The following is a 27,991-nucleotide window of genomic DNA, read 5'->3' on the forward strand; positions in this document are numbered from 1 at the left end:
GAGACCAAAAAACCCAGCTGTCACTTTTGAAGAGCCCCAAGCAAAAGCACGGGGTCAGGAGCAAAAGCAGGGCGCTGCACACGCCCCCAGCTCACAACATCACCTAAGGGGTGGGCAAGCCACCTAAGCCACCCCTCCGGCCTGACCCCTGGCCACACCCCTACCCTCACCCCGTATAAGGAACGAGCTTGGCCCCCCTGAGCGAGCAAGGGAACCTGTTGCTTGTTCTCATTCCCCCCTGCTGCAGCAGGGGCCCCAGTAAAGTCTTGCCTGAACTTCTTGTCTGGCCTCTGATCAATTTCTATTGATTAAGGAGGCCAAAAACCCTGGTCGGTAACAAAATCTCTTTCTGATGCTATAATTCAAAACTTTGCTGGGCAACAAGAGATGGCACCAATTTATTACCTTTTAAAAACTCACATATTATCTTTTTGGTTCCTTTTTTTCTACTTGTCAGATTGGTTAATTTAAATGGAGTAAAGCTCCCTGAAGACTTCACTGAATACTGTTCAAGTTTTTAAAGAGAAAGATTTCTGTTTAGACTGATGCCCATGGATTGATTCACCATGGGCGGGCTCTACAGCCTGATGCTAAGGGGCACACACCCTACCACCAGATACCCTGGGTTGCATCTGGGCTCCAATCCTTACCCTTGTCGTGAGCAACTTATTTTTCATTTCTGCATCTCACTTTATTCATTTGTAAATTGGGGATGATAATAGTATTTCACTAATAGGGTTCTTGCGAGGAATAATGAGCCGACATATATAAAGTGCTTAGATGCGTGGTGGTCTGGAGCCAGCTCCCATTGACTCTTGAAACTCAGCTGTGCACATCTCTTCCCAATCCAGTCCAGCAGGAGATTGCAATCAGTCCAGGTGGGAGTAGTGACACAACAGAAATCAAACACACACTACTACTCTTCCAGAGAGTTGGCTGTTAACTATTTACCAGCACACGAGCAAATTAAATTAAATATGAGCACGTGACTATTAATAAATCCAGAATGAGACATTCTTTAAGACAAAGGCAGGATTCTTCAAAAAAAAAAATCTCATAAAAATCCAAAAAGGTAGGGGCCTATTCTAGATTCAAATACACTAAAGAAACATAATAACCAAATGCAACATGTGAAAGTTTTTTTTAAATATGGGGGGAGGAGGACTCAGACATAGAGAACAGACTTGTTGCCAAGGTGGAGGGAGGTGGGGGAGGAAAGGACTAGGAGTGTGGGATTAGCAGATGTAAACTATTATATACAGCATGGATAAACAACAACGTTCTACTGTATAGCACAGGGAACTATATTCAATATCCTGTGATAAACCATAATGGAAAAGAATATGAAAAAAGAATGTCTATATGTGTATAACTGAGTCACTTTGCTGTAAAGCAGAGATTGGCACAGCATTGTAAATCAACTCTACTTCAATAAAAAAAATTAAAAAATTAAATATGGGGGGAGGGGGAATTGAGGCAATTCAATATTTCTTAAATTAATATTAATTTTTCTTAGGTATGATGTAAGATTACAAAGCAAAATGTCCTTATTTTTAGAAGATGTATGCTTAAGTATTTAGGTGTGAAGTATTACACTGTCTAAAACTTACTTTAAAACGTTTCAGGGAAAAAAAGTGTATGAGAGAGATATAAAACAAATGTAGCAAAATGTTAACACTTGATAAACCTAGGTGAAGGGTATATAGATCTTCATTTCAATTTTCCCACAGATGTAAAATTTTTCAAATTACAAAGTTAGGGGGAAAATGTAAAGGATGTAAAAATATAAGAAAAAAAATTAAATGGCAATGATAAAAACAAAATAACTAACCCATACTTGTCCAACTCTGAAAATGTTAAGCCTTTATATAAGAAAAGTAAACAAAGTCCAAGGTAGAATTTCAAAGTGACACTATTAAACATTCTTAGCAACAAAATGTTAGTACAGTAACAATAAAGTATATTTGGTTTCTTACTAAAGACTAAAATGAGCTTACATTTCAAAGGATTAAAAATAAAATCAGAGAACACATGTACTCAACTATTTTATGGCAGGTCACAAGCAGTAATCTCTACTTTTCTTTTTGATGGAAAGATTTTCCGGTCTATTTCTCATAGCAAAAAGTCAGATTATATTTTTCATTGTAAACTCACTCTAGAAAATCAAGCCATTCAGCACTGCAGTCAAGGACTAGCTGCTCCCGGAGCTGATTCAGATGTCTGTAATTTTCTACAATAAAAGGAGAGTGAAAGCGGCTCACAGCTTTTGTGCTGGAAGAGAAGAAAAAACATAAATAGGAAATCAAGGTTACTAAGAAATCAGTAATGCCATCACTTCAGAAAACTAAAGTAGTTATTATTCTCTGATGAGCGTTGAAAGTAAATAGCTGTAAATACAGAACATTCTTCGATTATGATCCTGAACTTTACTGACTCCAAAGATCTTTGTTGTAAATAAAATACTTGAAGTTCACAGGACTTTGTTTAGGAAGCTTTTAAAATTCATTTCAAGTTATATCCATATGGCAAAGTCAAAGTTTAGAATTTCTGTTTCATAAGTAAAGAGCTTTTTTCTTTAAATTATACTAAATGAAAACGCTTGCTTTTTTAAAAAAAGATCAGACGCAAATATAACAAAGGAAGTCCTAACAAAGCGGGGAGTTGGACATATTGGTGAGGGTGGTATTATTTTTTATATTTTATACTTTTTTGTATGATTAAAGTATTTCAGTGAAAAAAAAAGCATTACAGAGAATAGCAATGTATTAATTCAGGAAGCAGTCAAAGAAGAGTTCTTCATGATCTAACTATAGATTCACAGTGACCCTGGATGGGAAGAAATATCATGTACTCCTCTTCTGGGCTTGCATATCATCTCTGCTTCTTCCTCAAGAAGCTGCAGAACACAATGGGGGATGCTATGGGTCCCCAGTCAGAGAATCCAGACCAAGGCTTCAACTCTGCCACTTACTTGCTAGCTATGTGACTTTGGGCCAATAAAACTGGCTTTCTCTAAACTAAAGACCTTCCTCATCTATCAAATAGGGATAATAATAATATCTACCTTATAGGTACAGCTGAGAGGATCAGACAGTGCTTAGCAGAGTACCTATGTCATTAGTACTCAACGTTAGGAGCTGTCCCATGGTGGTGGGGATTACTGCTATTGATGCTATTACTATGATGGGAACTTTAAGAAGAAAAGGTCAAGATTGAGTGATAGGCAGGTGATGACAGAGTGTATCCTGATCTTTGTTTGCACCCTCACTCCTGTAACATGCTGTCACAATTACCTTTAATTTGGCAAGTTACTGGATTATAAGTGAGCCTTTCACATTGGAAATCTGACTTGATATTCTAACCTATTCCTGTCAAGGTTCTGATAGCTAAACAACAGATAAAAAATAACAGTGAAACTTCCCCCATACCGTCTTATTTATTCATTCAATTTACATCATTGAAATGTTCAAAAGACGCTGGCACTGATTTATGCCTTGCTTATTGCTTTTAAAGTATGTCATCTAGATTTCTATGTAAACATATTTATCATAGTTCTCTTCTGACAAAACTCATTTAGTGAGACATTTTAGTGATTGTTCTAGATACACTAACATGATTTCTAGTAATTTCTCTTCACAAAGCATATTACCATTCATTAGCTGTAGCACAGGACAAAAACAGATAAAGAATGCCTGCAAAATGAGGAAACATTCCCTAAAATCAATAATACCCAAAATTCAATTATAGCTTCTGGTAACATAGGAAAAAAAAAGGATGGTATCAGGGGTAAAGAAACCCATGACTGTGCCTTCAGGATCCTTTGATAGTGGCCATGGATAATAAATAGTTTTCTTTTTTAATTAAAATAATAATTAAAATTCATAATCATTCACACATCATGTCAAAATAATGTTAAAATTTCCTTCCATTCTTAACATAGGGTTCCTTCATACCATCACCAGCTACTAGTCCCTCTTCTACTATCTTAGGCAAATGTAGTATTTTCATCTCAAGTTCATGCAAACATATTAACAGTAGTAATAAATATTTCACAAACGATGCTACTCACAAGAGGAAATACACTTCGATAAAACCACTTCTTTAAAAGAGTCCCCTCTTGGGGATTAATGCCTAACCAAGGAGAAAAGGCAGGGTCTCAACGTGGTTCTCTAATTTTGTTTCTGATTATTTTCATCAATTCATGATATAACTTAAAAGAAAAAGAACATGTAAAGAACTATTATAACTATGTGCCATGGAAAGCAAGCTCAGTGAGGCACAAAATGAAATGTCAGCTTCTTAAAAGAAATGTCAGGTATAGCATTCATCAAGAAGTTCAAGCAACCAAATTAATCTTATAAGTGAAGGTTCTGCAACTTTCTTTTTCCATGTGTTTAAAGTGTTCTCTGAGGTATAAGAATAAAACAGTAGTTCACAAAACAAGAGAAGTGTACACAAATAAGATACCCTTTGGAAAAAATGTTTTAAAATCCAGGATAAAAAGAGTTTAAGATAATTATTTATCTAGTTAAAGTTCCATAAAGAAACTGAAGGGCCAAAATTGCTTTTAATGTCAAGGATGTGGTTATTAACATACCAGAAGCATGCAGGTAAACACATGTCATAATTCACGTTAATAAGAAAAAACATGTATTTTTAAACTTACCTTCCAACCTTAACCCAATCAGTTGGTATACAAGATACAGCAGAATTCTTTACCTCAATCATAAACTAAAATAAATACAAATAAAGGTTAGATATTTAAATGATTAACCATTATATTTTTAAATCTTTTAAATCTGCCTCAAAATTGTTCTATAATAGCTGAAAATAAATGTAGTGATTGTAATTCAAAAAAAAAAACTGTGCTATAATAGTCTAGCAAATATTAATCTAAACATTCAAAATAAATCCAGTATTGTTATTGGGAGAGTTCATATGTGTCTGTACAACCAAATATTATTAATTAGGGTTTCAATACTTGGGATAAAGTACAATTTGTATTCAGCAAAAAGTTTGTGATAAAGGATATAACTTGGCACTTTAATGTTTGTAACACTGTTATGTTCATATTACGAATGGTGATTTTCTTTAATGACCTTTTTCATTTATTACTACCCACTTATCTTAAGAATTCTATTACTCAGTAATAAGACTGAATTTCTAAGTGTATAAAATTTTAAAATATTTGATTATTAGATGTTATATCAGTTTGAGATATGGTCAGTCCCTAATTCTGAACAGAAGAGGATTCATCATAATAGTTTTTATCCAAGAAACCTAAGTCCTCTAAAAGTATACTCAGACAAAGCACTTAACATCCTCAGCAATTAAGGGAGGAATAGATTTCTTCACGAGTGTCTTCTTTAAGTTTTCATTTATATGAACCATATCTTTATAGATCCAACTGTACTCTACAAGCTTTTCTGAAATCATCCAGGAAGTAAATGAAATCACTACTTCAATCACACCTTCCATTTTTAGTACTAGTTATATATCATCTCTTCTTCCTGTTCACTTTCCTGTATTATTGCAATGAAACTTAATGTTTTATTTAAATAAATAAACAAATAAAAAATACACTTATTTTGTATGGGATGGGACCCAGAAGCTCTGTGGCGGCCACTAATTTTGAGATGGCTACAGGAATTTTGTCACGTTTTACAACATTTTAGGTATTTATAATAGGCATATTATTAATAGTATCAGCCTGGGACTTCCCTGGTGGTCCAGTGGTGGAGAGTTTGCCTTCTAATGCAGGGGATGCAGGTTCGATCCCTGGTCAGGGAACTAAGATCCCACATGCCGCGGGGCAACTAAGCCTGTGCGCGACAACTACTGAGCTCATGTGCTTCAACTAGAGCCCGCACACTGCAAACTACAGAGCTCATGCACTCTGGAGCCCACATGCCACAACTAGAGAGAGAAAACCCACGCTCCAAAACTAGAGAGAAACCCACACACCACAACAAAGAGCCCGCATGCTGCAACTGCAACTAAGACCCAACACAGCCAAAAAAAAAAAAAAGTATCATCCTGGCTTTTGAGTTTACTTTTCTATTAATAGAAACATTGTAGTTTTTACATTAATTATAATAGGAATTAATGGTTAATTTTAAGAATTTTCATCCTTAGCAAAGATTTTATAACTAATGATGTCCTCTTTTATAGAGGGAATTAATACAATTTCAAATCTGATATATCCAGTTAAAGAGTGAAGAGTCTTTAAAAGTCCCCTTGGCTAAAAAAAAAAAGTAACTAAGGAAAAAAATTCACAAAATAAATATCACTGATGAGAAATCACTTTAAGAGTAGGCTAAAAAATTCTGCTTAAATATTATTTTGAAATGTTCTATGAGAAAACATATTGGTCTTTTTAAAAATTAATTGTGGGAGGAGCTATGTCAAAGGCAAACAGCAAAATTGAGGACCACGTTAGATCACTAATATTTGGGAAGGACATGTGTAACACAGAGCTCCACAGGAATTACTGCCTAAGGATGGTGGAAATTTTGAAAAGAAGCTACAACTGCCTCAGTGAGGTCTCTGGGCAGCCAGCTAGGATAGTGTACTTCAGTTATTCACCATAACTCTGCAGCATGGCAGCTCTGGATTCAGATCCATGCCTTATACTCATTACCAACTGCCACTGGTCACAGCCCTTTGGAGCACCTTGGGAATAGTTTGGACCATAACTGTTCAATCTGTAAGTATCCAGGGTCCATTCTAAGGACCACAGCTCCTCAAGCAAGCCATTTATAGAGCCAATATAGGATGGAAAACAGAGTGAGAATCAGGAAAGCTACGTGGACCTCCTGCTCGTTAAACCCCTGGGGTCACTTCCTCAGGTGCTGGTCCTGTGTGTCATCTTTTCAGCCTGTGTTTCTCCTCAGAATTGTCTTCAACTAGCAAATTTTTTTCTGTTCTACACTAGTTATGGAATAGGAAATTTTCTATTTCATGAACATTCTAAGAATGAGAAGATAGGCCTTTTGTTTAGAGACTTTATTACTAAAGAAAAGGAAACTAACAAAAATTGGAAATTAACATATATTTCAGAAATCTTAGAGAGTTCTCATAGCAACTTCCCTCACTCTATAGTTCGTGACTGTGTTTCTCAGGTGCGGATGCTAGAAGTCTGTCCAGATTCATTGTAACAAACCCTCATATTCTTCTGCTGGGATCCAGTTCTGTCCTGGTTAAATGTCAGATATTGTTACTCAATCTACAGCCCGTGGAATCACTGGACTGACATCATTGTTAAGTTTGCTGAAATTCTTATCACACTCCAGAAACTGCTCTCCGTTTTCTCCAAGGCCACACTTCACCCATTCCTATTCTCCCCACTTTCTTTCCCACTATGTCTTAGGAATTTGCAAATATTTTTTATTTAGATGTAAAATATAACAGAGATTGCTTTCCACGTCTTAAACCTGCTAAGCAGATATTTGGATATGCTGCAAATTAATAAAATTGTTTCTACAGATTTTCCACTAATATTTCTTTCCTTTTCCTTAAGAAAACTACTAATCAATACTGCCTCAAGTCTAAATATCATCCCATGCCTATTCCATATCTGATTCAAGGTTAAGAAACAATTCTCTCCACACATAAAACATCAAAGAGACTGCCACAGAAGCAATGAACTAACTATGTAAAGCTATGTAAATTTCTGCTTTCATTATTTTCTTTCCAGGATTTTCTTTCTTTCACTATTTTCTAAGCCAATACTCTCAGAGTCAGACACAATAATTCACCATAGTCAATAAGGCTTAGTATTCTAACGTGTAAAAACTGGGAACAAAGGTGAAAAAAATGAATGGTGCCAAAAGTAACACTGACTTGACAGTCGATTTTTACTAATATTAACAAGATCCATGTACCACATAGGGCTGCTATAACAGGTTTTTAAAAATATATTACAAAGTTATATGTATGGAAATAAAATTTCAGACAGAACCGAAGGGTATAAAATAAGAAGCACATATATATAAAACAAAGGTTTTCCTTCTTTCCTCCTTCACTTCTCAGAGGTAATCATATTTGATGGAGTCTGTTCTTATTCCTTTGAGTATCTCTAAATTTGCTTATAACTTCAGTACAAATATTTAAACAGAATTTGATTATAACAATGCTGACTATCATTTGGTGTTCGAATGAACAGAATCACTAATTCCCAAAAAATGTTATAAAAGTGATTCTGTATTGATGTACTATTAAGATTCTACAGATTAAAAAAAAAACCCAACAAGAATCCATCCTATTGTTAAAAACTAAGAAATTTCTTGCCTCAAACTTATCACCTTAACTTAGTAAAGGTTAAAAATAATAAGATAATTTACCTTCCTTGTTAATCCTTTGTAATCCAATTACTTAATCTCCACTCTGCGCTTTTTCTTAAATGTCAATGCTATACTGATACAAAATAACTAATCTACTATCCCTTATGAATTCCTAATCAGTTTTCCCCATTTTTACTTTAAAACTGCCAAATGAATCCATGGCTGTCTTCCAAAGCCTTGAGCTTTATTTAAGTCTGAATAGTATGAGCTCTAAAATGTCTGGATTTTATCAAATAAAATCTATGATGTTGATAATCCCTTGTATTAATATTTGTGAGTTGAGTGAAATAACAACATGGTATAAAGATTGGAGGCAGACCTGGGCTGGAAATGAGCTTCTAACTTGGGTAACTTATCTCACTATACTATGCCAAGTCTCAGTTTTCTTTCCTGCAAAACTGGAATAATCCCTTTTTGTGTTGTTACAAGGATTAATAATATATGCAAAGCACTTAGCACCATTCTGAACATTAACAAGTGCTTGACAAATGGTAACTATATTGCTATTATTAGTATTATATGAATAATATGTGCATAGTGCTTTCCAATTAGAAAATACTTTCATGTATTTTAACTCAATTGGTCTTCACAGTAGTCTCACTACAGAGGTGACTCTTCCATGGTCATGTAGCATGTAAGTGGTAGAAATGGCATCTTTCCCCACTGTAATACCAGGTAACCACTTTTCTACTAAATATCTTTTATTAATTTATCAAGCAAGTTTGATCATCTCATTTTCAACAAATAGAACAGAACAGTGGCACTGAGATCACTTGTCAGTTTGCAAGGTCATAATTATATAGTGAAACCAAGAGATACAATTAAGTATTTGGTATTTGCCTGTTCAGGGGAAGAATAAGAAGTAAGTATATGTAGGGTGAAGTCATTTTTCTGTTATATAGAGCTCTATGTGAAATGCATTATGAAATGTCTGCCTTCGTATAATATCTTAATTTTGTCTAGAAGACAGGCTGACTTAATCACTGGTCTGTTACATTAATAAACATTTTAATAAAGATTATAATTTACTGTAGAATTTCTTATTTCAAGTAATCAAACAAATCAACACTTGGCTAAATAGATAAAGCAGTGCAAATATTTTAAAAACATTTGAAATTACACTTTTCCCCACTAGAAAAATATCTATTTTTAAAAATTCTGAATAAAATGTTCATCCTATAGAAATTATTCACAAATTCCCTAATTTGCTATTTTAACAAAGTAGAATTTTTCAGGTTCCCTCAGTTGGAATCTTTATATTTTATTAAACATAAGATGTAGAAGTAGCAACACGTCAAGACTCAGAATAGGACCGACAGATATAAGTACACTTTAAAAAGCGTACTTATCCCTGGTTCTCTTTCAGATACTAATATCAAACTTTAAACAGAAATACACATACCAAAAAACACATTCTAGACAGCACCATAATCTTATGGAAGATCCACTAAATGTAGGTTTTTGCTATAGTTTTTTTTTTCAGTTCTTTTAGCAGCTATACTGCTTCAAAAGGAACCCCTGCCATTTAATCACTTTGTGATCCAATTAGTGTAGGTTATTCACTACATTAGGTGGTTTGTATCATTTCATCATCTGCAGGCCGGGAGAAAAAGACTAACTTCTCTCTCCCGGATTTAGGGCAAATGAAGTCTTAAAAGTTATTATTTACAATAGTCAAGGTTCTCTACAATTTCAATAGATAATATTAAAACACATGTAACATTAAGTTCCATGGTTTTACCGAGACTAAAGTAAATAAGCAAACCAAATACTGTTATTAAAAGAAAATTCTTATCAAAACAAGCTATTACAATATATTTCCAAGAAACAAAACAGAAAATCTGAAAAAAAAGAAAACAATAATACTTTCATCTATCCTCAGATTTTTATTTACATTTTAAAATATCCTTTCCAATTGAGAAAAACTAATGTAAAGAAAAGTATGTTTGATACTACCTCCTGTCCTGATACTGTCACATATTGTGCAGAAGGATTTTTTAGTATTTTTCGTATTTCTTGCAAATGTGTTTGGATCTTGTCAGTAACTTCCTGAATTTCGTCCTTCCTCTTTTTTATTAAAGGGAAGTGAGAAAGGTCTTTGAATAATTCGGTTTTATCCCCAATCCTAAAAAAATGAGAAAATGCAAATACATATATTAAAGCATATTACTTATACCAATTAACAATTATTTTTCAAAACATAATGAAAGACTAAAGGGTAGGAAGTCGGGAGAACAAGATTTTAATTCCAGCTCTTCCACTAAATACTTATGGGTGAGTTTCTTAATTTCTTTGAAGACAGACAAAATTACCCTAACATTATTTTCATTTTGCAAGTTCATGATTGCCATGGTGAAACCAAGACATGAAATTCAACATTTCATGTTGTATATTCAGAAAATAAACACTAATGTAAATATTGCCAAATCTTTTTTCTTATACATAGAGTTCTTTGTGGGATAAATTGTAAAACGACTACTCCTTAGAGGATAACTTTCCTTCCACAGTTTCTGAATATAAAGCAGAGGATCTCTGGATATCTAGCAAATAAGCACAAGATGCCATCTGCCATCTATTTTTGGATTAATAAACTGCTAGTACTTGCTCGGCCTGGACTTTACCTTTTCATCACCTGATACCTGGAGAAGTACCACATTTGTTCTGTATGACGGAACTGCCTAAACACTAAGTGTTATTTCCAGCTGTAATATAGAGCCTTTAGTATCCGATCACATTTCTAGTTTTACATGCAACTTCTATCATTACTTCTATAGAAGCTTAAGTATCCACACATCAAATGGCAAATACATTACTTTCACTGCTAGAAAGGAAGAACTAAGGGTCTGCTACTTACTTGGCAGCTTGTTCATTGAGAATCTTTAAGTAATGCTCCACTGGACTGAGGAGTTCAGGAATTTCTGAAATAAATGTCTGGAGCAACTCTGACTGAACATGGGAATTAACAGCAGGTATTAGTGCTTGAAATTCTGACTTCAGGTGATACAGGGTTTTGACAATCAGGAAGAACTCTTGCGTAGAACACTGAAAATAGAAATATTTTTCCTAAATAGCATAACGTATGTGAAAATGAAATATAGTTAGTGGTCGTTTTAAAGGTAGAATCAGAATAAAAGAAAATTTTAATTTACCATATAAATTAGTTAATTGAAATAAAGTTTTTGTTGATATGTCTTAAATGTTAATAGTTTAAGCACTTTATAAGATAATATTTTCAAGCTATAAAGAAAATAATTTGAGTCAAGGATAGGAAAGCCAATACTTGTTCAGTATTTTTTCATTTTAAAATATGTTGACCATATAACAAAAATACAGTAAACAATGTCGCAAATAAAAAGAATAATTCTGAGAAAATATCTGCAAAACATTTAAGAGATAAAGGTCAAAATTCTCTCAAGTATAATGAGGTTTTACAAATTGACATGGAAAAGATGAATAATCCAAAGAATAGTGGCTAAACGAACTGACTATGAAGCTCATAGAAAAACGAACTGACTATGAAGCTCATATAAGAAAAAAATGTCCAATAAGCACATGATTAATGTCATATAATTAGGATAAGTAAATTAAAATGACAAGATAGCATTTTTCACTCATCAGAATGTCAAAGATTTTAAAGTATGATAATAGCTAAGTCACATAGAGTGTGAAAAATGACACTTTTATATACTACTAGTAGAGGCGCAACTTTCTTGAAGAGCAATTTGGCATATATTTATAATAAAAAGTGTATATACCCTTTGACTAACAATTCCACTTTAAAGGATTTAACTAAAATTATTTTTCACAAGTAGTGAAAATCTTTACAGTAGCACTGTTGGTAATAATATTAAAAAGATGAATAAGAAACAAGTATCCAGCAATTGAGATATTAGGAAAAACTCATTCAATGTGATACTATAAAACAGTTAAAAAACTTAGACATCTGTAAATACTGATGTGCAGGTTGATATGGAACTCTGTAGTTTCAACATATATTAAATATACATAGTATATGTTTACACTATATACCATATATGTATTTACACAGTAAAATACCATTTGTGATTCTTTGAACTATATATATTATTCTACAGAAATAAAAGTATAAATTGAAAATTTCTGGAAAGTACACATGTAACTTTCTCTAGTTACCTCTGGGTAGTGGATATGTAGGAGGGTGGTAAAGGGAGACTTTTTACTCTTTATTTTACACTCCTGTATACTGTTGTAATTTTGTAACATGAACGTGAATAATTTTTTCAGGGGCGTATAGTTGTTTTACAATGTTGTGTTACTTTCTACTGTACAGTGAAGTGGAGTTCCCTGTGCTATATATCATGCTCTTATTATCTATTTTATACATTTATTTTATACAGTTATCTATTTTATACATATTAGTGTATGTATGTCAAACACAATCTTCCAATTCACCCCACCACCGCCCCCCCCACTTTCCCCCCTTGGTGTCCATACATTTGTTCTCTGTATCTGTGTCTCTATTTCTGCATTGCAAACTCTTTATCTGTATCATTTTTCTAGATTCCACAAATATTCGTTAATATACAATATTTGTTTTTCTCTTTCTGACTTACTTCACTCTGTATGACAGTGTGCAGGTCCATCCACGTCTCTACAAATTACCCAATTTCATTCTTTTTATGGCTGAGTAATATTTCATTGTATATACGTACCATATCTTCTTTATCCATTTGTCTATCGATGGGCATTTAGGTGCGTCCATGACCTGGCCATTATAAATAGTGCTGCAATGAACACTTGGGTGCATGTGTCTTTTTGAATTACAGTTTTCTCTGGGTATATGCCTAGTAGTAGGATTGCTGGGTAATATAGTAATTCTATTTTTAGTTTTTTAAGGAACCTCCACACTGTTCTCCATAGTGGCTGTATCAATTTACATTCCCACCAACAGTGCAAGAGGGTTCCCTTTTCTCCACACCCTCTCCAGCATTTACTGTTTGTAGATTTTGTGATGATGTCGATTCTAACTAGTGTGAGGCGTTACCTCATTGTAGCTTTGATTTGCATTTCTCTAATAATGAGTGATGGTGAGCAGCTTTTTATTGCCTCTTGGCCATCTGTATGTCTTATTTGGAGAAATGTCTATTTAGGTCTTCCACCCATTTTTGGATTCGGTTGTTTATTTTTTTCATGTTGAGCTGCATGAACTCTTTATATATTTTGGAGATTAATCCTTTGTCCGTCGATTTGTTTGCAAATATTTTCTCCCATTCTGAGCGCTGTCTTTTTATCTTGTTTATAGTTTCATTTGCAGTGCAAAAAATTTAAGTTTCATTATATCCCATTTGTTTATTTTTGTTTTTATTTCCATTACTCTGGGAGGTGGGTCAAAAAAGATCTTGCTGTGATTTATGTCAGAGTGTTCTTCCCACGTTTTCCTCTAAGAGTTTTATAGTGCCTGGTCTTACATTTAAGTTTTAATCCATTTTGAGTTTATTTTTGTGTATGGTGTTAGTGGAGTGTTCTAATTTCATTGTTTTACATGTAGCTGTCCAGCTTTCCCAGTGTCACTTATTGAAGAGACTGTCTTTTTCTCCATTGTATATCCTTGCCTCCTTTGTCAGAGATAAGTTGACCATAGGTGCGTGGGTTTATCTCTGGGATTTCTATGCAGTTCCATTGATCTATATTTCTGTTTTTGTGCCAGTACCATATTGTCTTGATTACTGTAGCTTTGTAGTATAGTCTGAAGTCAGGGAGTTTGATTCCTCCAGCTCCGGTTTTTTTCTCAAGATCACTTTGGCTATTCGGGGTCTTTTGTTTCCATACAAATTGTAAGATTTTTTGTTCTACTTCTGTGAAAAATACCATTGGTATTTTGATAGGGATTGCACTGAATCTGTGGATTGCTTTTAGTAGTACAGTCAAATTTTCACAATATTGATTCTTCCAATCCAAGAACATGCTATATCTCTCCATCTGTTTGTGTCATCTTTGATTTCTTTCATCAGTGTTACAGTTTTCTGAATACAGGCCTTTTACCTCCTTAGATAGGTTTATTCCTAGGTATTTTATTCTTTTTGTTGTAATGGTGAATAGGATTGTTTTCTTAAATTTTCTTTCTTAAATTTTTCATTGTTAATATATAGGAATGCAAGAGATTTCTGTGCATTAATTTTATATCCTGCAACTTTACCAAATTCATTGATTAGCTCTAGTAGTTTTCTGGTGGCATCTTCAGGATTTTCTATGTATAGTATCATGTCATCTGCAAACAGTGACAGTTTTACTTCCTCTTTTCTAATTTGTAGTCCTTTTATTTCTTTTTCTTCTCTGATTGCCATGGGTAGGACCTCCAAAACTATGTTGAGTAATAGTGGCAAGAGTGGACATCCTTGTATTGTTCCTGATCCTAGAGGAAATGCTTTCAGTTTTTCACCATTGAGAATGATGTTTGCTGTGGGTTTGTCATATATGACCTTTATTATGTTGAGGTAGGCTCCCTCTATGCCCACTTTCTGGAGAGTTTTTATCGTAAATGGGTGTTGAATTTTGTCAAAAGCTTTTTCTGCATCTAGTGAGATGATCATATGTTTTTTATTCTTCAATTTGTTAATATGGTGTATCACATTGATTAATTTGAACATATTGAAGAAGCCTTGCATTCTTGGGATAAATCCCACTTGATCATGGTGTAGATCCTTTTAAAGTGTTGTTGGATTCTGTCTGCTAGTATTTTATTGAGGATTTTTGCATCTATATTCATCAATGATATTGGTGTGTAATTTTCTTTTTTTGGTCGTACCTTTGTCTGATTTTGGTATCAGGATGATGGTGGCCTCATAGAAAGAGTTTGGGAGTGTTCCTTCCTCTGCAATTTTTTGCAAGAGTTTGAGAAGGATGGGTGTTAGCTCTTCTCTAAATGTTTGATAGAATTCACCTGTGAAGCCATCTGGTCCTGGACTTTTGTTTGCTGGCAGATTTTTAATCACAATTTCAATTTCATTACTTGTGATTGGTCTGTTTATATTTTCTATTTCTTCCTGGTTCACTCTTGGAAGATTATACTTTTCTAAGAATTTGTCCATTTCTTCCAGGTTGTCCATTTTATTGGCATAGAGCTTCTTGCAGTAGTCTCTTAGGATGCTTTGTATTTCTGCGGTGTCTGTTTTGACTTCTTTTTCATTTCTAATTTTACTGATTTAGTCTTCTCCCTCTTTTTCTTGATGAGTATGGCTAATGGTTTATCAATTTTGTTTATCTTCTCAAAGAACCAACTTTTCGTTTTATTGATCTTTGCTATTGTTTTCTTTGTCTCTATTTCATTTATTCCTGCTCTGATCTTTGTGATTTCTTTCCTTCTACTAACTTGAGGTGTTTTTGTTCTTCTTTCTCCAGTTCCTTTAGGTGTAAAGTTAGATTTTTTTTTTTTTTGGTGGTATGTGGCCCTCTCACCGCTGTGGCCTCTTCTGTCGCGGAGCACAGGCTCCAGATGCGCAGGCCCAGCCCCCATGGCTCACGGGCCCAGCCGCCCCGCGGCACGTGGGAATCTCCCGGACTGGGGCACGAACACGCGTCCCCTGCCTTGGCAGGCGGACTTTCCACCACTGCGCCACCAGGGAAGCCCTAGATCTTTTATTTGAAATTTTTCTTGTTTCTTGAGAGAGGATTGTATTGCTATAAACTTCCCCATTAGAACTGCTTTTGCTGCATCCCATAGGTTTTGGATCGTCGTGTTTCCATTGTCATTTGCCTCTAGGTATTTTTTGATTTCCTCTTAGATTTCTTCAGTGATACCTTGGTTATTTAGTAGCATATTGTTTAGCCTCCATGTGTTTGCATTTTGCACGGTTTTTTACCTGTAATCTCATTGTATTGTGGTCAGAAAAGATGCTTGATATGATTTCAATTTTCTTAAATTCACTGAGGCTTGATTTGTGACCCATGATGTGATCTATCCTGGAGAATGTTCTGTGTGCACTTGAGAAGAAAGTGTAATCTGCTGCTTTCGGATGGAACGTCCTATAAATATCAATTAAATCTATTTGTTCTATTGTGTCATTTAAAGCTTATATTTCCTTATTAATTTTCTGCCTGGATGATCTGTCCATTGGTGTAAGTGAGGTGTTAAATTCCCCCACTATTACTGTGTTACTGTCAATTTCCTCTTTTGTAGCTGTTAGCATTTGCCTTATGTATTGAGGTGCTCCTTTGTTGGGTGCATATATATTTACAATTGTTATGTCTTCTTAGATTGATCCCTTGATCATTATGTAGTGTCCTTCCTTGTCTTGTAATACTGTTGATTTTAAAGTCTATTTTATCTGAGTACTGCTACTTCAGGTTTCCTTTGATTGTCATTTGCATGGAATATCTTTTTCCATCCCCTCACTTTCAGTCTGTATGTGTCCCTAGGTCTGAAGTGGGTCTCTTGTAGACAGCATATATATGGGTCTTGTTTTTGTATCCATTTAGCCCATCTGTGTCTTTTGGTTGGGGCATTTAATCCATTCACATTTAAGGTAATTATTGACATGTATGTTCCTATTATCATTTTCTTAATTATTTTGGGTTTGTTTTTTAGGTCCTTTTCTTCTCTTGTGTTTCCTGCTTAGAGACGTTCCTTTAGCATTTGTTGTAGAGCTGGTTTGGTGGTTGGTGCTGAATTCTCTTAGCTTTTGCTTGTCTGTAAAGCTTTTGATTTCTCCATCAAATCTGAATGAGCTCCTTGCTGGGTACAATAATCTTGGTTGTAGGTTCTTCACTTTCATCATTTTAAATATATCGTACCACTCCCTTCTGGCTTGCAGAGTTTCTGCTGAGAAATCAGCTGTTAACCTTATGGGAGTTCCCTTGTGTGTTATTTTTCCTTTGTTGCTTTTAATAATTTCTCTTTTTCTTTAATTTTTGTCAATTTGATAACTGTGTGTCTCGGTGTGTTTCTCCTTGGTTTTATCCTACCCGGGACTCTCTGTGCTTTCTGGACTTGGGTGGCTATTTCCTTTCCCACGTTAGGGAAGTTTTCGACTATAATCTCTTCAAACATTTTCTCGGGTCCTTTCTCTCTCTCTTCTCCTTCTGGGACCCCTATGATGCGAATGTTGGTGCATTTAATGTTGTCCCAGAGGTCTCTTAGGCTGTCTTCATTTCTTTTCTTTCTTTTTTCTTTATTCTGTTCTGCAGCAGTGAATTCCACCATTCTGTCTTCCAGGTCACTTACCCGTTCTGCTGCCTCAGTTATTCTGCTACTGATTCCTTCTAGTGTATTTTTCATTTCAGTTATTGTATTGTTCATCTCTGTTTGTTTGTTCTTTAATTCTTCTAGGTCTTTGTTAAACATTTCTTGCATCTTCTCGATCTTTGCCTCCATTCTTTTTCCGAGGTCCTGGATCATCTTCACTATCATTATTCTGAATTCTTTTTCAGGAAAGTTGCCTATCTCCACTGCATTTAGTTGTTTTTCTGGGGTTTTATCTTGTTCTTTCATCTGGTACACAGTCCTCTGCCTTTTCATTTTGTCTGTCTTTCTGTGATTGTAGTTTTTGTTCTGCGGGCTGCAGGACTGTAGCTCTTTTTGCTTCTGCTGTCTTCCTTCTGGTGCATGAGGCTATCTAAGAGGCCTGTGCAAGCTTCCTGATGGGAGCGACTAGTGGGTAGAGCTAAGTGTTGCTCTGGTGTGCAGAGCTCAGTAAAACTTTAATCCACCTGCCTGCTGATGGGTGGGCCTGTGTTCCCTCCCTGTTGATTGTTTGGCCTGAGGTGACCCAGCACTGGAGGCTACAGGCTCTTTGGTGGGGCTAATAGCAGACTCCAGGAGGGCTCACACCAATGAGTACTTCCCAGAACTTCTGCTACCAGTGTCCTTTCCCGGCAGTGAGCCACCCCCCGCCTCTGCAGGAGACCCTCCAACACTAGCAGGTAGGTCTGGTTCAGTCTCCTATGGGGTCACTGCTCCTTCCCCCTGGGTCCTGGTGCACACACTACTTTGTGTGTGCCCTCCAAGAATGGAGTCTCTGTTTCCCCCCAGTCCTGTTGAAGTCCTGCAATCAAATCCCACTGGCTTTCAAAGTCCAATTCTCTGGGGATTCCTCCTCCCATTGCCAGACCCCAGGTTGGGAAGCCTGACATGGGGCTCAGAACCTTCACTGCAGTGGGTGGACTTCTGTGGTATAATCATTCTCCAGTTTGTGAATCGTCCACCCAGCAGTAATGGGATTTGATTTTACTGTGATTGCACCCCTTCTACCGTCTCACTGCAGTTTCTCCTTTGTCTTTGGAACGTGGGGTATCTTTTTTGGTGAGTTCCAGTGCCTTTCTGTCGATGACTGTTCAGCAGTTAGTTGTAATTCTGGTGCTCTCACAAGAGGGAGTGAGCACACATCCTTCTACTCCATCTTCGAACGTGAATAAGTTTTACTTTTGGAGCTTGGGATAAAGAGTATGTGCTAAACATGTGCATCTAATTTCACTCTGTCTTGAAGCTACAGACCAAGATTGTTTTAAAAGTCATGAAACCTCAAGATTAGGAGAAAAAACAACAGCAACAATCCCTTAGAAGCTACAAAGAAAATGGACTAACAGTAATTGACTTAGAAGCCTCAAGGTATTTGAATCTTAAGCAGCTATGAGGAAAAGTAGGACCCCACTTGAGTTATACCCAGAATCCTAAGACTCAGGAACTGGTGGCACAAAGTGGAAGTGGAAGCTGGGAGTAGGGGAGTTGGGAGGGGAGAAAACAACTGGTTGAAAGTGAATTAAGCAGCAATTAAATTCCTCAATCCCCTATTCCTCTATATGCTACTAAACTACCACCATCTTCCTACCCTACAGAAGACTACAGTTGACCCTTGAACAATGTGGAGGTTAGGGGTGCCAACCCTTCACACAGTCAAAAATCTGAATATAACTTTACAGTCAGCCCTGCATATTTGTGTTTCTACATCCATGGATTCAACCAACCATGGATCATGTAGTACTGTAGCACATATTTACTGAAACAAATCTGCTATAAGAGGACACGCACAGTTCAAACCCACGCTGTTCAAGGGTCAACTGTAGTTTTCTTCTCTGGAGAAGGTAAAACATAGGGTGTGTGTACCAGCTTCAGGCACAGTGAAGGATGAGAGTACCACCAAAAGCAAGGGATTAAAGGAATGAGTACAAACCGAATGCTGAGATTCCCAGCTGTCCCCATTGAGCTCCCAGAACATTAGCAGTCAGAAAACTGAAAGAGTCCCTGGGGAATCTCACAAGCCCAAGAGGAAAATTCTAAAGATACCATATACCAGGAGTTCCCCCAATAAGTGGACCATTGAGTTCACACTACAGTTCACCTCATAATTTGCAAGCCACATTCAACTACACAGACCTTGCTATCGGCATTTTAGTTCCCCACTCTTTAAAAATGATCAGACAGATTAAAAATTCTAACATGAAATGCAAAAATTAAAACAATCAATTAATGGACCAACAAATACTAGAAGAAATAGAGCCTATACAGGTAGAAGAAATCTTCTAAAAAAAAATGTTAACAATATCCTCAGTTAAACAGAGAATATTGAAATAAGAGTACTGAAATAAACAGAGAATCATGAAGTAAGAATGGCATGTTATTTTTTTTTAAAAAGAAACATTCAGAGAATAAGAAAACAACCAAAAATTTTTAGAACTTGAACTATCAGAGTAGAAATGAAAAATGCAACAAAAGAGGCAGAAGATCAACGTGATAAAATTTCCAAGAAGGTAAAGCAAAAGTGTAAAGAGATGGAAATACAGAAGAAAGTTCGATAATCAGTCCAGAAGATTCAATCAACTCAAATAATAGAGCTGCAGAAAGAAAGAAATCATCAAAAAATAATTCAGAGATGTGTTACATATATACAGTGGACTACTACTCAGCCATAAAAAAAGAATGAAATAATGCCATTTGCAGCAACATGGACGGACTTAGAGATTATCATACTAAGTGAAGGAAGTCAGAAAGAGAAAGACAAATACCATATGATTATCACTTATATGTGGAATCTAAAATATGACACAAATGAACCTATCTATGAAACAGAAACAGACTCATGGACATAGAGAATAGACTTGTGGTTGCCAAGAGGGAGGGGGTTGGGGGAGGGGTGGAGTGGGAGGTTGGGGTTAACACATGTAAGCTATTATATATGGAACAGATAAACAACAAGGTCCTACTGTATAGCACAGAGAACTATATTCAATATCCTGTGATAAACCATAATGGAAAAGAATACATTAAAAAAAGAATGTGTGTATATGTATATATATACATACACACACACATCTGAATCACCTTGTTGTACAGCAGAAATTAACACATTGTAAATCAACTATACTTCAATAAAAAAAATAATTTTGAATTTATAATTGTACTTCCAAACTTTAAATAATAATAATAATAATAATTCAGAAAAATTTCCCAGAACTTGGTTGCCAGCTTGAAAGGGCCCAATACAATGAATTAAAACAGAACCAAATCATGGCAAATCACCATGAAATTTTAAAACACTGGAGACAGAGAGAATTTTCCGTTTCCAGAAGGAGAGAAAAAAAGAACAACAACAACAAAAAGTCACACAAAGAATCAGGAACCAGTATGACTTCAGACTGTTTAACAACAATAGTAGAAGCTATTGAAGAAGACAATGAAGTAACACAAAATTCTGAAGGAAAATAATTTATAGTTTAGAATTTTTATACCCAACCAAACTACCAATCAAATGTGAGAGTAAAAGAAAAAAGACATTTCCAGACATCTATGTTTCAAAACTTACTTCCAGTGCCCTTTCTCAGGATGCTTCTAGAGAACGTACTCTACCAAAATGATGGAATAAACCAAGAGGAAGTTATGGAATACAGAAAACAGAAGATTCAGTTCAAGGGAAATAAAGGGAATCTAAGAAGACAGCTATTCAACAGGTATAGCAGGGCAACCAGTCCAGGTTGGATCAGGTAGGAAGGCTCAAGAAAATGAAATTAACAGAATATTTGATGAAAATAAATATCTGGAGATGAGAGGACAATGTAAGTTTGAGTTAATGATAAGTACACAACATAAATAGTATATATATATATATATATACACACACACATATATATACACATATATGTATAAATGGATGAATGCTAAGAACATATTTAGAAAGATAATAATTAACTACAAGGAATGAAGTAAATTACACAAAAAGAAAAAAAAGGAAGTTAGGTCCACCTGAACAAAAGCTGAGTTCAAAATGTATCATAAAGCACCTTTTGTCCAGAAAGGCCATGGCTTGCTGGGAAAGATACATACAGGAAGCTGCACTGTTTGTATAAATGTGCAGCCTAGAATTAATTTACAGCCTAGAATTGACCTAGAGTCATTTAATAGTACATTCTAATAAAAGAGCAAAAATTAACATTTTCAATAGAATTTCTGAATAATAATGTCTTGTAATTATTGTAATTTGATAAGCAAAAAAGGGGATTGATGGTTCATGTTCAGGTATGATATAAAGTTTAAGTCAGCAACAGAAGCAAGGTGAAAACCAGAAGTGCTTGCAATCAAGTCCTAAGTGCCCATGGCAGGTTGCTCCCAAACTTCTTAAGCAAAATGACTCAATGGAGCTGCAAGAAAGCTGAGGATAAGGGTAAAACTGTTGCTCCTGGAGTCGCTCATGTTCAACCCCATTTCTGGCAGCAACCTTCTCTGTGGAAGAGCTTGAGAACACATGCCCAAGTGCAGAGGCAGGTCATCACAGGACTGGAAGAACCCCAGCCTAAGCTCCATACTGAACACATGGCTTTGGGCTTCTACCAGTCTAGCTATGAAACTATTCTCGCCTACAAAATTCTGGAAACACTCTCCTTTCAACATTTACTAAGTGCTATAATCCTTTAAATGTATTCACCATCCTTAGCACTTATGTATCATTTTCTTACAAAATAGTTATTGAGCAGTTAATATGAATTCCTATGACTACCACTATTTTCTAAGATTTAAATTTGAAGTCTTACTATCAAAAGAAATGCTTATTTTATTTAAGAGTCGGCCCACTTGGTATCCTCTATTATTATCAACATAAAAATACCTATTTGTGCCTATTCCACGACACTTTCCACACAGCCAGATGGCCTAGGCCTACCACTTCCACAACATCCAAACCGTGTTCCTTACCATTTTCTGAATTTCACATAATTGGCACAATCTGTACCCAGGATATCACTCACCATTTGGTGCATACAGCAGAAGCTTATTTAGAGTAATCTAATGATAAAGAACAGACATGTGTTTGATGGTATGTTCCAAAAGCCAACTAACTAATCTATAAAAATTTGCTTTAAAGCATTCAGACTTCCTAAAGTTGGTCTGTTACCAAATCATTTCTAATCTTCGCTTTTCAAATCAATCTTTAGGCACATTCTTGTGTAAACACTGAAACAGCAACAAGGAACAGCTTCTGAGTGAGTCACAAGTCCCTTTAGTATAGTCTGAAACTCTAAAAAGTCATTCCTACTCTGCCTGTTGGTTACCTTTAAAAGGATCATATTCCATCATACGTGGAATCTAAAAACAAAAACAGAAAACCCAAATTCATAGATACAGAGCACACGTTAGTGGTTGCAGGGGGTGGTTGTGTGGGCAAAATGAGTGAAGATGGTCGAAAAGTATTTGTAAGTTGCTAAAAGAGTAGACCTTAAAAGTTCTCATCAAGAGAAAACAAAAAAAACTTTGTAAGTATGCAATGGTAAAGGATGTTAACCAGACTTACTGTTGTGATCATTCTGCAACATATATATATATATATATATATATATATATATATATATACACACACACATACACACACACACACACACATTGAATCCTTATGTTATATATTGATACCTGAAACTAAAATAATGTTGTTTATCAATTATACCTCAATTTAAAAAAGAACTAGATTCTGACATTTACCAGAGTTTTAAACTTTTATAAGTACACAAACTTCATGAAATGCAAATATTAAAGTACAGTTTAAAGAGAGGCAGGAAGGCATAATAGAAATCACTGCATCCATTTTGATGCCATGGATAGTTTGATTCAGCTCTTCTGATTAGCAATTGATAATTTTTTCAGCTTTGCTCCTATTTTCTTTTGAGAAAAACAAAAACCTCTAACATCTGTCAGTGAAACCTTTCAAGTAGTGAAGGCAATGTGTTTGGAGATCTGTTGCTTGATGAACGGTTATAAGCCCTGATTGTCAGCCACTGGGTTAAGGTCGAAAACAAAATAACAAATGGTTTGACATCCATTCTGTAACCTCAAAAGAGTCAACCATAAGACTTTCAACTACCAGGGCAGCCTCTAGTATTGGCAGCAAAACAACAACACAGTGCACCAAGCGATGGTACAACAGATGCCGCAAACCCCTTAACCAATGCACACATTTTTTCCCTAGGGGTTAGTATTTCCCAATTTCAACTTGTTCTTTCTTTTCAAATGTAGCCGAAGCATATGGAACAGTTACGTAAGTCCTCTTGGGCGCTGCAAGTATTCTTGGAAGCAGTAGTTATTATTCTAGTAAAACTTTGTGGGGGAAAAGGCCTAAAAAAAGTAAAGACTCATGAAAAATTGGTCACAACTAAAGTTTGGGCACATAAAAAAAGTTCTACAATAAAATTATTAAATTGGCAAGGGTTTACATTTGGGCAAAAAATAAAATTTGCTTATGTAGGGACAACCAGGGAAAAAAATGCAGTGGTATTCAAAACTGCTACTACATCAAAAATGGTAATGTCCAAAAATGTAAGCCACTAAAACCCCATCAAGGACCCTCATTTAAATATGAATTCTGTCACTTAGTAATAACTTACTAACCCTCTTCTTAGCATCATCATTTAGTCAAGGTAATGCAAGCTGTTGTAGCATTATATAAAGACAGCAATATACATAATTTCCCACCAGTAAGAAGGTGCTAAACCTTCTCAACCTCATGAAGTTTTTTTTTACAAGGAACAAAGGGTCTAATGTATGTGAGTGACTTCTGCAGTAGGTAAGACACTATAAAAAGTTTATTAACAACGATAAATATAACTAATTGATAATTTTTAAAAATTTTAGGCACATTTTGAAGATAAAGCAAATTATTTCTCTAACAAACCTCACTTGTTACTGTTATGACTTAAACTGTAAAGCTTAAGTGATGAAAATCAAAGGAATGCTTTTTACTTACACTCAATATCCAAACTTGTCTGCATATTAATACCACCACAAATATTTTACTAGCAGATTTCTCCTTCAGTTAAGTCAAATAAGAAGTTGTTCTGAGGTCAAAAGAAATAAGGCATCTCTTTCTAAAAGTAGATGGTCTAAGTAAATTTCCTATTTTGATGATGGTCCATACTTTGAGGTTGAAACAGGAGAACATCCTGTATTATAACAGAAGGGCCTCTATGTATTGCTATAGTTAACAAAAGTGGGCAAACTTTACTATTTACAATGCAAAAATTGGAATAATCTCAGTTTGTGCAATTAAAATCTCTAAGGATTCTCTCATGTTAGCTGCAAGATTTTACAAAATAAAATAAAAATAAAGCTCTGAGATGTTTCCCATTAGCACCTGGTGTCCTCAAGCTGAAGAACATTATCAGTTTTAAAAGATTCGATTTCTATCACACTTACTTTTTTGTGATAAATGCTACAGAGTCCTCTTTCGATGTCAGGCAATTTACGTAGATGATTTTCTATCTGGCCAAACACACTGGATTCTGAATGGAGAACTTCAGATACAGCATCAAGTCGAGCATTTATCTCCCTGTGAGAACAGAGTAATGGCAATTATCAGATATGTTAGGAACTCAGACTGCAGACATTTCCCACTCTGATGCCCAGCACTGTGAGAGCAGCCACTTAGAAAAGAACAAAGGAGACTCTTCCTCCACACCTCTGGCCCTTCTCTGCCCCTTATCATCGACATCGAAGAGCAGGTACCACACAAGGAAAGTCATTAACTAGATGGCTAGTCATTAACTAGCCAGCAGAGACTGGCTCCTTAAGTTTTCCTTCCTCCAGAGCAAACACACAGACTACACTTCCCAGCCTCCCCTGCAGTGAGGTATGGCCGTGTACCCAAGTTCTAGCCAGTGAAATGTGGGTAGGAATGATTACACCACTTTTAGCCCTGGCCCATAAAACCTCCTGTGATCTTCCACATTCACTCTTTCCCCCTTTGCCAACTGGATGTTGAGTCCAGGACAATTCTGTGAGCCCCTCACCTGCTGACTCCATCAGCATGGGTGTGTGAGTAGAGCAGAAAACCCTCCACTCCCACATCTGCTACCAAATGAACGTTTCATTAGCAAAAAATAAACTTGTATTGTATTTAAACCACTGAGATTGAAAATTTACTTGCTACCACTGCTTGTATTATCTGGCTAATAAAATGGGTCTACAGTGGGCAAATGAATTTTTTACTCTGACTGAAAGGACGGACCATCTCAATCAAAAAGCAATTCTTTCAGCTAACCAACTTTTTTGAGAGAATACTTGGTGGTGGTGGTTGAATTGATCAAGTGTTTGACTGAAATGGGACTAGGCACACTGAGCCTGGGCAAAGACTGGGAGCAGCAATAGAAAGTGCAGAGGATGGGACTTCCCTGGCGGTCCAGTGGTTAAGACTCCACGCTTCCACTGCAGGGGGCACGGGTTTCGATCCCTGGTCAGGGAACTAACATCCCGCATGTCGTACAGCACAGTCAAAAATACAAAAAGGAAAGTGCAGAGGAAAAACATCAGGAGACGTGGGAGGCCAGGGCTGCAGGATTTTATGAACGGCTACACCCAAAGTGATGGGCCGCTTGGGGAGAAATGGTGAGACTCTGTCAACTCAACATGGAAACCTGACTAAATGTGTCCTAAATGAGATAAGGCCCATCCAGCAACTATACACATCAAAGGCCTACACTGGGTATGATGGCCATATGTGAAAAGACTGAAATAAGTAAACATATCTAGTAGAAGACGGGTCTTTAGTAAATGCTTTTTGGATGAATGAATGAACAAACAAGCAAGCAAATGAAAGAATGAACTGACATTTGGGGGGAAATGGGGCCATCAGCTGTTGAATACACATCTATCAAAGTTCTGTTGATATCATATACACTGATGTGAAGGGCAAACCTATATCAGAATCCTGCCTAGATAACAATTAAATTGAGTATATCACAATTAATTAAGTGCTTTCATCTTTGTTATCCTTATAACTATCCTGTGAATTCACAAAACAGATACTAACTTCAGGTCTCATTTTTTTTAAATATATTTATTTATTTGGCTGCACCGGGTCTTAGTTGCGGCATGCGGGATCTTTAGTTCCCTGACTAGGGATCAAACCCAGGCCCACTGCATTGGGTGCCCAGAGTCTTAACTACTGGACCACCAGGGAAGTCCCCAGGTCTCACTTTTGTTCCATTTTTTCTCTGGCTCATCCTCTGCTATGTAGAACAGGCATTTGGTTTAGCATGACAAAGTAGAACAAGCCAGAGCTTTGTAGACACACAGGCTGATTCTTCCATTCTCAATGGGATGACCTCTTAAATCTATTCAGTTCTTTCCATGTCTATTGCCACTACCCTAGTCTAAGTAAAACTCATTTCTCACAAAGAGAAAAGTTCTACCAAATCAGCCTCCTAACTTTCCACCCCATGCGCACTTTTGTCCCTTTTTCCAATCCATTCTCTACACTGTAGCCTGAGTGGTCTTCCTAGAACCCAAACTTGTTCATGCCATACCTCTGCCTTAAGCTCATCAATGACCTGCCATTAATCTTAGATTCAAATCCAGAATCCTTAACTGACCTTTAAGACAACTGATCCCTGCTTACCTCACAAGTCTCGTCTCAGATCACCTGTCACTCTCTTCCTTTCACTCTAAGTTCCAGCTGGACTGAACTTCTCCCAACATCACGGTCACTCCAAGTTCTCTGACATCAGGGCTTTATCATCTGCTCCTCACTCTGCCTTGAAGACTCCTTTCCCCTTTCCTACTGCCTACCAGCTTCCACTTTGGCAAACTCCTTCTCACCCTTCCTCTGAAAGGGCTTTCTAGACTCACTAGACTATATTTCATCCTTTGCCATCCTTTTCCATACAACCCTCTGTTTTCTTTCCATAGTGGAACTTACAACTGTATTTACTTCTCTACTATCTTTACTGCTAGACAGTAAGCTTGGTGAGAATGGGGATCATTTCTTCAGTCCCATAGTTCTGAGATCATGATACGTGCTCAATAAGTAGCTGTTGAATTTGATTCAATTGAATTTCGAAGACTACATATAAAATAAATCTAGATGAGGTGAAAAAATAAAAAATTAAATTTCCTTTGCATAAGATTGTTAGGGTAAAACATTGATTTATTTTATCACAACGTTTACCCCAAATGCTATACAAATATAAAGTTTTATTTTAATAACTCACTCCTGCACAAATGAAAGATGACACCAATTGAAATAGATTAAGTTGATGCTGCAGATGGTATGAGGACAGATAAAATAATGCCATCTGTGAATGTATAAAAGACAGCCAGATAGCTACTCCCTCAAAAATTATAAAGGTTGTCTGAAATATGGAAAGATAAAAGCAAAAGAGGTTAATAAAAACCTAAATCACATTTATGAAGTCTTCCAAAAGAC

At 36.0% G+C, this 27,991-nt stretch overlaps 1 protein-coding gene across 1 annotated transcript in view; it reads right to left on the reverse strand.

The window, feature by feature from the left end:
• Positions 1 to 27,991, reverse strand: part of MSH3 (mutS homolog 3) — a 183,564-nt gene that overhangs the window by 68,234 nt on the left and 87,339 nt on the right. Inside the window, exons 13-17 of the mRNA XM_049707736.1 lie at positions 24,985 to 25,117; positions 11,197 to 11,384; positions 10,299 to 10,467; positions 4,667 to 4,731; positions 2,155 to 2,271 (exon numbers count right to left, since the gene is read on the reverse strand). Of these exons, the coding sequence (XP_049563693.1) occupies positions 2,155 to 2,271; positions 4,667 to 4,731; positions 10,299 to 10,467; positions 11,197 to 11,384; positions 24,985 to 25,117 (672 nt within the window). The remainder of the gene's footprint in view (positions 1 to 2,154; positions 2,272 to 4,666; positions 4,732 to 10,298; positions 10,468 to 11,196; positions 11,385 to 24,984; positions 25,118 to 27,991) is intronic.

This window comes from Orcinus orca, chromosome 3 (assembly GCF_937001465.1).
Source record: "Orcinus orca chromosome 3, mOrcOrc1.1, whole genome shotgun sequence".
NCBI classification, from domain to species: Eukaryota; Metazoa; Chordata; class Mammalia; order Artiodactyla; family Delphinidae; genus Orcinus; species Orcinus orca.